The following is a 10834-nucleotide window of genomic DNA, read 5'->3' on the forward strand; positions in this document are numbered from 1 at the left end:
TCACCGGACAATTATTCCTAAAGTGACCCGGTTCTTTACAGTAATAACATGTTTTAGTAGTAGTTTTACTAGATCCATCCTTGCCGTTTCCAGCACCCGACCCAGCATTGTTCCCCTTGTTAAACCCCTTATTCTTTTTAGACTTTCCGGACTTAACAAACAACCCACTACCATTATCCCCATTATCACTCGTAGCTTTCATTCTGAGTTCCCTAGTATGAAGTGCTGCCTTCACTTCTTCTAAGGTTATAGAATCCTTACCAACAACAAAAGACTCTACAAAATTCTCAAAGCTAGACGGTAGAGATACAAGTAAAATCAACGCAGCATCCTCATCATCAATTTTAACATCTAAATTACGTAAATCAAGCAAAATAGAGTTAAGTTTTTCTAGATGTTCCCGTAAGGAAGTACCTGACTGCATCCGGAGGCTAAACAACCGCTGTTTCAGTAATAATTTGTTGGTCAACGACTTAGTCATATACAATGACTCCAGCTTCAGCCACAATCCAGCCGCCGTTTCCTGATCAGCCACCTCCGTGATGATTTGATCATCAAGACTAAGTAATATGGTAGAGTGTGCCTTCTCTTCCATAACTTCTAACTGCGAGTCAGTCGGTCCGTCTCCTGACTCCGAAGTAGTACTCTTTGGAGCCAACGGACGCCATATCTGCTGTTGTTTTAACAGAGCCTTCATCTTAATTTGCCATAGCCCGAAACTATTTTTCCCGGTAAACTTCTCAATTCTTATTGTTGAATCTCCTGCCATTGTTATCTTCAAGAAACTCTCCAAGGATTGAACCTGAGCTCTGATACCAATTGTTGTGCGACAGCGGAAGCAAAGGTCGAAAACAAACAAGAAAACAATAAAGAAATTCAATGCAAACAATAAGAACAACACCAATAATTTACGTGGTTCACTATCGATGTGATAGCTACGTCCACGGGCACCGAGATCGAATGATTTCACTATAAACTGCAAAGATTACAAAGATGATTCTTGTATTTCTCAAGAACGGCTCTCACTCTGTCTCTCTTTTAACCCTAATACTGATATTAGGGAGGTTTTATATTAATCCCTAAAATAAAAGATACTTGGGCAAAAAGATAACATAAAAGATAACTTTAAATCGTAAAATCTGCGTCTCCGCATTTTTCCTTCTCCGCCCGGTCAGACCGGGCAAGGTCTGCCCGATCGGGCGAAGGCTCGCCCGGTCGGGCGCGAGAGCAGCTTCTTCAACGAATTTGCCAGGCACCTCTTCTTCTTCCGCCCGGTCAGACCGGGCAATGTCCGCCCGATCGGGCGGACAAAGCTACGAAGTACGAGTCACCTAATATACTTATCAACATCACTCATAGCTTCCAAAAAACAGTCCAGACCACAAGACACTCGCACTCTATCTGAGAAATGTACATATTTGCAGATACTCGCAGCATTTTGTTACAATGTCAATGAATCAAATGAAGATACAGTAGGGGTCATGTTTTGCAGAACATAGCAAATCCAATTCCATATCATGCTTTTGTTATTGGTTTAATATCTTCGTTAGTATGTTCACGGAATACTAATCAAACTTTAATTTAAAATCTCCTGTCTCACAAGACAAGAGTCGGCATGTAAATTCAATACTGTAATGAGAACCACAACACCAACAAAGTACAGTATATAGCTTTAAAAGAGTGGTTAATGGATAGTTTTTCCCTCTGAATTTGCAAGTTTATACTTCGTATTATAAAAAAAGAGGAAGAACAGAATAATAAAGTATTCAAAGCTCATCACGCAAGACATTCTGAGCAGAATTTGCTCCGATTGTTGGAGGTGTATTATCATGGTGCTAAACACTGAGTCCATCAGCCACTGGTTGTTCAGCACCAGGCCAAAATTGTACATATGTAATGTTTGTGTACGAAACTTATGGCACATATGTGATATGTCTTACAAATAACAATACTGCGCGTATAAAAAAAAAGAACTACAATAGTCCCTTTGTGCAATTGTGCATGGCTTGGATGACCAACCTACTCATGTAAAAAATACATATAAATACAATTGACAAACACTTAAAAAATTAGATGCTGTTAGAACGCCAAGATCATGACATATATCTTATACAGACCACATATGGTAGGTATATAGCATTGTGAGAAGCCATCATCAAGAGACGCAAGCAACATAACAGGGAAGAAGCACAGACAGATTAAGATGCCGGAATATTGTGTAACTGGAGGCACAGGGTTCATAGCAGCAAACCTAGTAAAGTCGCTACTTGAAAAGGGACATACTGTACGTGCTACTGTTCGAAATCCAGGTTCATAACTCAAATATATCTATATGTGTATGATATACTAAATTTATATAGATGCATTATATGTCTTACTTGTAGCAAATCATACATGGGTATCTTACAGAATATTGTTTATCAAATTTTCAATTTAGTTGACTTATTTTAAGTGAAACAGAAAATGAAGAGAAGGTAGGATTTTTATGGGAAATGAAGGGAGCAAAAGAAAACCTCAAAATCATGAAAGCAGATTTGATGGAGGAAGGAAGCTTTGATGAAGCTATCAAAGGTGTTGATGGTGTTTTTCATGCTGCTGCTCCTGTGCTTGTGCGATATGATGAAAATGTCCAAGTATTAATCGATCTATCACTCTCTCAAATTAAAATTTGATCATCAATCGATCTATATTCAGTAAATCTATTTCTTCACTTATGATATTATCCTTAACCACACATTTGATTAAGCAATCTAATGAAAGACAACTCACGGCATGGTAAGGATGCAAAAACTTACCTATTACAAAAGATAATCAAGTATATTGATTCAATGATTTAAATATGACTCTAATGTCCACTCAAATGTAACTTATATGTTATTAATTTGATAAAAGAGCACAAAAATCTACATTAGGGAACTATAAAAGGTAATATTGAGCTAAAAGAGTTTTTAGATGGAATCTATATCACATGATTCACTTTTAGGGTACCACACGACATATGTATCCACTTAATATTATACGAAATATGTTTATTTGAACTATTTCCAAATCAAATTAGAAAAGTTGTGCACATATTGCTAAGATCAACCAATAGACTTCAATTATGCACATATGATACAAAAAAGTGATAGAATATCAATCTGTAATGTAAGAGTGAGTGAGCATCATTTTTTTCCCAAAAGTTTATAAGGGGGCATAATTTTCTTTAAAAGCTTCTTCTTAGTAATTTAACAAGATTATGTATTGTACAAAAGTTCATCGTGACAATGACAGCAACCCTTGCAGGAAAATCTGATTGAACCTAGTATAAATGGAACTTTGAATGTCCTAAGATCATGCATAAAGGCTACTACTGTTAAAAGGGTTGTATTTACCTCTTCATGTTCTGCTATAAGATACCGCGAAGACGTCCAGCATATTTCCCCTCTTAATGAGTCTCACTGGAGTGATTCCGACTACTGCAAAAAACATAATGTAAGTAGCATATCCCTTCTTTCAGGTTGGTAATCTGCCATGAACAAAAGAAATATTACCTTATGCATACCAGATCACGCTTTTTGTAATGACTAGCCATTTAACTTTTGTTGCTCCTTCATCAGCTTTGGTATGCATATGCGAAGACATTAGCTGAGCAGTCAGCATGGAAGATTGCCAAAGTAAATGGTCTTGATTTGGTGGTAGTGAACCCATCATTTGTCATTGGTCCCTTAATTGGACCGCAACCTACTAGCACACTGCTGCTACTGCTTGGGATCATTAAAGGTAGATCTTGCAGCCTGTTTTTAGACATACTCGTACAAATGTAATCTACCTCTTTCTGTTATGGAAATAAACATGTCATTTTTCTAGGTGCAATAGGTGAATATCCGAACCAGGAAATAGGGTTTGTGCACATTGATGATGTGGTAGCAGCACACATTCTGGCCATGGAAGAAAGCAAGGCATCCGGGAGGCTGATTTGCTCAAGCGCAGTAGCTCATTGGTCAAAAATCATAGACATGCTGAAAGCTAAGTATCAAAGCTATCCATGTGAAAAAATGTGAGCACATAAAAAGCACTAGTACTAACTGGTTTACATAGCTAGGAATTTTGCAGTTTACAGATTCCGTTGTGGTTGCAGGTGTGGATCTCAGAAAGTAGATGACAAGCCTCATAGCATGGATACTAGCAAGATTGAACAACTGGGATTTCCTGGCTTTAAGACAATTCCTCAAATGTTTGATGACTGCATCAAAAGCTTCCAAGATAAGGGCTTTCTTTAATGCTCTTATCTGTCTGCTATTTCAGTTAAGCATTTACAGTCAGTACAAGTATAGTAGAATCCTAATTATTTGAATAACTAAACATTGTTTTTCTGCTTCTGATTATACGAAGATGATTAGTCACGTATTGTACTAGAATAACAGAGACTTACTGTTCCCTGATGTCAGAATGTCTCTTTACAAGAATATTTGAAATTCACATACTCGATCTCATCATACACCGTTATGAAAACAAAATTGCATTCTCATTTTAGAAAATGTTAATGTCAGATTAACTGCTTCATACCAAAATACAGTACAAACTGCTTCATAGTTCTTCTATAAAGAGGATGACATAATTAGGATACAGATTACCAGAGATACTAACTATGCATACCAAATATATAATTATGCGGTTCATAATATACATACATGCTTTACTCCTATTTTTTTTTTCCCTATTGATTAGCCAGCTCAACCCACAAATTTGAGCTACTTTTAGCAACAGCCATTCCTATTTTTCAGTGATGTGCACATAAAAATTGAGGAAAACGGGGAAGAAGGGACACTGAGAACAAGAAGCTGTGGCATCGGGGAACTAGCAGAGGGAATCTGTAACCTAAATATCCAGTGTTTGGTATGAAGACAGAAAATTGCTTAAATTGCTTCCTGGATTAAACTCATGGTGGCTTTTCATGAGTACCAGAAGTTGCACATTTCTCAGCACTGTTCATTCTCATTCTCAACTTCAGGACTTGCTTGGGCAAATGGGAATGCAAAGACGGATCATAGGTAGGACTTTTCAAAGGACGGTACTCAGGAAATAGCCTACCAGCTCTGTATTGCACACCACATGCATTGCAAAGTGTATGTCGTCCCATAGGCCCCTCCCTCCATTGTGGGGTATCCTTTGATTCACAATGTAGGCACTTCTTGCCCGCATGTTTCGGCAGTTTGCGTTTCAGACTCAGATAAGAGTCAGAGTTTTGGCTCCTTTCTCTAGAATCTGATTGAATCTCATTGCTAACCTTCTCTCTTAATTTCTCAAATTTCTTGGCTCTATGAGCACGGTTCTGGTCCCTCTCATTGTTACCCAAGATCCACTCCTCGTCAGAATCAGATTCAAAAGAAGGGCGTTGAGATTTGGTTTTAGGAGTAATTGGATCCCTCCCACTTGTGTGACTCATTCTAATCTCCTCACCTTCCTTTGGTTTGGGAGTCAGGTTTGGACCCTTCTCAATTGTGTAAACCATCCTCCTCTCTTCGATTTTGTTAGATTTAGGAGTAGGGTTTGGACCTTGCTCACTTGAGCTACCCATTCTCATTTCCTGGACTTTCTTGGGCAGATTAAAGTGTATAGAAGGATCAAATCCTGGACTCTTTAAAGGGCGGTAATCAGGATAAAGCCTACCATGTTTATACTGAACTCCACATGCATTGCATAGGGTTTTTCGTCCCCTGGGCTCTGTCCTCCATTGCGGGGTGTCTGTTGTTTTGCAGTGCATGCATTTCTTCACTGCTGGGTCAGAATCTGAATCAAGTATATCACTAATTTTCCTAGTCCGCACCTGCTTGGATGGAATATACTCTTCAGTTTCATCTGATAGAGAAGACTCCATTGAGTACTCTGACTCAGACTGGCACGCTGAATTTTGTTCTCTGGTATAAATAGTGGTGCCAAAAAATTGACGGCCTCCTGGAAAATTGTTCTTTGTGGGTTGATGGCATTGGCTTTGAGCACGCATTGCTGATATGACATCAGTGTATGACCTCTCTGTTTGGAAAACTGAAATTGGACTCGAAGTCTGAGAATTTTTCTGAGAGGAATTGTTCAAGGAGGTAGAAGTTTCTTTCACAGGTGCCATGCCTCCTTCACAGACAGCATTGTCAACATATTCTAATGGCTGCTTCACGTCAATAATGGTTTCATCCTGAGATGGAAAAAAAAAAAACATCACAAAACTTTACCACTGGAAACTATCAACTAATCAAACATGTTGTAGAGCAAAGAATGGCCCAAATCTGATCATTATGTTTAGTAAACTGAGCATGCAGGACATGAAACAAATAGATACAAAGCCAAACAACCTAACTTTAAGCCAAAGATAACACCAAACGCTGAATTTAACAAAAATAGGAAGAAAATTTCATTTGATTATAAGTTTTGGCAGATATCAAGAGCTAAAGTTATAATGACCACTGCTATTACAATGGAAAACAACTCCATCTCCGTAACTGCGTAATTGAATTTTCTTTTTAAAATCCTCAACTCCTACCATTCAATTGATGTAACAAACAGCTTCAGGTTGATATTTAATCGATCCCATATTTATATAACTAAGTAGATTTTAAAGGGGTGCCGTATACATATTCTCTGTATCACAAAAAACTAATGTGACAACTCATTGTGCATCAATACGTGAATGAAGACGAGGTGTAGATGAATGCAGAGCATTCAAGTTTACTTAAGGTCATTAGGGTGAAAACAGTAACATAGATACAAAGGGAGGAGGCTACGAAAGAAAAGAAGTGATCGATGATAGATGCTATAGACTCAATATTGATTCTGAAAGCAAGACAATGACCAACTAGAAATCCACAAAATGAAGCACAACTCCAAAGGTTTTAAGTACCACAATGTCCTTGGTGTCATGCCTATTCATTTCCCATATCAGCTTACCTCTTCTTTCTTTTTATTGGTTTTGGTAATAATCCATTATACACTAGTTTGACTAGAATCAGATCTTAACTGGGGTACGGAACTGAATTTGAAGTAAGCAGTCAAAAAGGGTTCAGAAGGTAAAATTAGTACAATGAAAATGTCAAACCTGTGTAGCTCTCAAAATACTAGGTTTGAAAACTTTGACTTGAACATAAAAAGACAAAAGTCACAAAATCATATGGGAGGAAGATAATATAGAAGAAAAAGGCAAGCTCTTCAGGAACGGAGACAGAAAGGAAATTAACAGTCTAGATCAGAGAAATATTCATGAGGGAATAGAACTAGAAAAATAGATGGTGCTAACAGGTTGATGAGAAATCTTCGCATCATTAAAGATAAAGGAAGCCACTAAAGGTCGATTTGAAGTACTATGTATATTAATATAGTGAGAAGCTGAAACTAGGGACTGGAAAGAGCAGACAGGCTGCTACAAGTTAACATCACAGACAAACATGATCTTTGAGCTAATAATATGATTGATAGATGACAAAAGAAAAGAGCTTTTAAGGTTGAATCTCATCTGTTACAAGCTAAATGGAATTCTTCTGGCAAAGTGATAGCAGAAGAACTGATCATCCATTTTGTCCTCAAATTTTGGGGTAAAGATAATAATAATTATTATTTAAAGGGAAAAAAAAGGCTCACAGAATACATTGATTATCTTATTGCAAACTTAATCCTTTAAAGCCTTATGGTTCAAGTACATATCATGCATCCAATGTTGCCTCTGCTTCATAGAGATACGACGTCGGGTAGCAAAGGCATTAGAAAGCAAGATATCAGGTAGCAAAGGCATTCCATAATCATATCAATGGATGTCCCCTCAAAATAATGAGCAAATCCAATAATTAAATTAAATAAAGTGTAAAAAAGGGCTTAGCTTAATTTTCAGCTTCTATAATAAAACATAGAATCACCATAAGGAGGGCTCTATTTTATTTTATTTTATTTTTTTTTTTTTATTTTTTTTTTTATTTTTTTTTTTTTTTACCCCTAACCGGCTAACCCCTCCTTATCTTCTCAATCATCCCCTACCAAAAGATCCTTTCACTCCATCACATCCTCTACAAAGATATAGCAAGAACCTCAAGCTCTACAGCTACATATTGAGGTGAATACCAACACGTACATGCATCATAAAAGAATACGACGTTAAATTCCCTGCAGAATAAACCTTATAACCTTTGTGATTGTATCTGTTTGGTGATTGCTAAGAGCTGGTTGCCTTGGCTGGTTTGACTAGTTGGTTGCATTAGATTTGATGAAAGTAGCTAGTAACTAGTAGTAGTTTTGTTACTTGAATAAGTGAAATGACAAATAAGTTCTAGAATAGGTAAATAAATTGTGCAGGGATGTAACTTTTAGTAACTTAACAAAACAATGGTGGTCATTTAGCTTAAATTTCACAGCCAGCTAACTTGGAAAGATCATTTAACTTTTTAAAAATTGAAGAAATTAAAGGGTTAAGTCTTAAGTACAACCAGCTCATTGAATCAGCTATTTACCAAACAGCCAAAATAGTAGACTTATGTAATTAACCCTCTATAATGGTCAAATCAACTCATCTTTGTCAAACTCTCTTTACCAGACAACGCCAATGGACTGCATACTCAGATCTTAAATGTTCTAGGAAATAAATTGACCATTAACAAAGGTATATATGATATTTATAATTAGGTGGAAGTAGAAAAGATGAAGAAGGTGGTTAATTTGACATTAAACTATTCACCTTCCAAATCTTACTACTCTACCGACTAGTCGACTACCGGGAACAAATGAAGATGGATTTCATTGCTTCTTTTCAATAGTAGTAGTTGGACATCCAAAATGATCCTTAGTCCCAATCCACCTCTCCTACGGCAAGAACTACGGATTGTGCTGATGGCAGAATCCAAGAAACTTCACAAGTATGCAACCTTACCCTAAAATATCATCGACAGCTAACAACTGCTACACCGTTCCACAGACTTTTCCCACTTCTCTTCACAACTAAAGATTCTATGATACTTCTCTTCAATCCCGGGAATATTTTTGTGTTTTCTTTCACTAGATTCGACACAATCCAAAAATTCCTTCCGTTATCTGGATTTGGAGTTAAGATACTAGCCAATGTCATCAAGAAGACATAATGTGCAATAGGTTCCTTTCAACACATTCTTCCAAGTTCCAGTGATGGAACATGGTTCAAATATCACATTATCACTATAAGACCTTCAATTTATCGTGCAACATTGTTAATGCTTAACACTTGATCAATCACTAGTATCAGGAACTCAACACAATGAACATCAAAATACACATAAGTTCATTATATATATGTATTTAAGAAAAAGTCATTATTAGATTTATTACTATCAACATGTAAGCAGCAGAACTGATTCAAACATTTCACTAACCAGAATTATTATTTTTTAAAAAAAATTTTGACAGAAATTTCACTAACCAGAACTTGAAATATGCTATTAATCAGTTAAGTTATAAAATTAAGTGAGCACAAAAGTGTGAAGTTTGAAATACTTACAGATGGTATAATTTGACATTTAAGCCCTTCATAGCCACTATCCAAAGCATCCATTGATTTATCATTCTCAAGATCACAGAGCCAGAGCTCTTCATCCAATCTGCTATAATCACCCAATAATTGCCCAAATTGATTAATAACACCCAAATCCAACAATTGCCCAAATGAAACATGGGTATTGGGTATTGGATCAACCCCATTTTTCTCATTCCCAGAAATTGCAACACCCTTATTTTCAGAGGCAGCCATTATTAGAAATCAAAACTTTGATATAAAATCAGATGCAAAATGCTCACATAGAGCTTTAATGGGGTTGATGCAAGATCAAATGAAGGTTTGGGATTGCTCCTTAAATAATTAGTTGTATAATTTATGGGTTTAGGGTATGGAAAAACAAGATTTGGGACAATTTAGGAAATGAATAATTTATTTAGACAATTTGATTTATTGGGGTATAAGTATTATTCCTAATTTGCTGCATCACAAATCTAGTCAGATGCTTCCTCTCTAAATCGAGCAAAAACAATAATAAAATTCTGGTCTGTTTTTGTTCACTCCCGGCTTGTCCATAACTAACTCTTACGGACAAATGGTGAATACTACTTCGTAGATTCTAGTCATTCTACTCATAATCCATTAGGTGTTTTAATAAGTGTTATTAATTGACTTTTTTTTTAACTATTTATGTAATGATGTTGGCTTGATTAATTTACTAATATATAAAAATAAATGTTATTGTATAATAAATTATTGAAATAGTTGTAATGTATATTTTCATATTATAAAATTTCCTATGATTTTATTAACATATAATTAGATAAATTAAGGGTCAAAATCATGTTTCGACATGCGTATTTGCTCAAAGTATAACACTTATTAACACACGGAGGGAATAAAACATTTGTTTTTATTATATTGTTCAATTTGTTAAATATTATCGGGAAATTCTATGTACTAGTGGTGGATCTAGGATTTTATGAATGGTAGGTCACCAGTTCACCACAAATCGTCCAACGAGACGTACAAAGTATCAATCAATAATAATGTATTGTTTGCAACAATAAAAATCAATACTTCATGAAGTGTATATCTTCCTCTAAAAGTAATAAATATTACCACTTTTGTTCCATTTTATTTAAAACTTTTATCAAAAATGAGCAAACAAAATATTATTGGATGTACTTTGAATTCGGACGAGTGCATACATAAATCTATCTCTATGCAAAATTAGAGATAAAGTTGGAATTATTATGTACCTTTTTTTTCCTAAAAGATATTATTGGGATAAAATATGCATCTGGTGTATATAAGAATAATAATCTCTTCAATTTGATATTATGTATAAAGAAT

General features: G+C 35.8%; 2 protein-coding genes across 2 annotated transcripts; one reads left to right on the forward strand and one right to left on the reverse strand.

The window, feature by feature from the left end:
- Positions 1–2042: 2042 nt before the first annotated feature.
- LOC110691216 (tetraketide alpha-pyrone reductase 2-like) lies at positions 2043–4477 on the forward strand. Its single transcript, XM_021868126.1, has 6 exons — positions 2043–2309; positions 2461–2633; positions 3286–3474; positions 3600–3762; positions 3850–4039; positions 4121–4477. The coding sequence occupies exons 1-6, from the start codon at positions 2204–2206 to the stop codon at positions 4260–4262; spliced, it is 963 nt and encodes a 320-aa protein (XP_021723818.1). The 5' UTR covers positions 2043–2203; the 3' UTR covers positions 4263–4477.
- A 64-nt stretch (positions 4478–4541) lies between these two features.
- On the reverse strand, positions 4542–10055 carry LOC110691215. Its single transcript, XM_021868125.1, has 2 exons — positions 9485–10055; positions 4542–6172 (listed from the first exon to the last, which is right to left on the reverse strand). The coding sequence occupies exons 1-2, from the start codon at positions 9731–9733 to the stop codon at positions 4922–4924; spliced, it is 1500 nt and encodes a 499-aa protein (XP_021723817.1). The 5' UTR covers positions 9734–10055; the 3' UTR covers positions 4542–4921.
- Between the last annotated feature and the right edge of the window lie 779 nt (positions 10056–10834).

This window comes from Chenopodium quinoa, unplaced genomic scaffold, assembly GCF_001683475.1.
Source record: "Chenopodium quinoa cultivar QQ74 unplaced genomic scaffold, ASM168347v1, whole genome shotgun sequence".
NCBI lineage: Eukaryota > Viridiplantae > Streptophyta > Magnoliopsida > Caryophyllales > Amaranthaceae > Chenopodium > Chenopodium quinoa.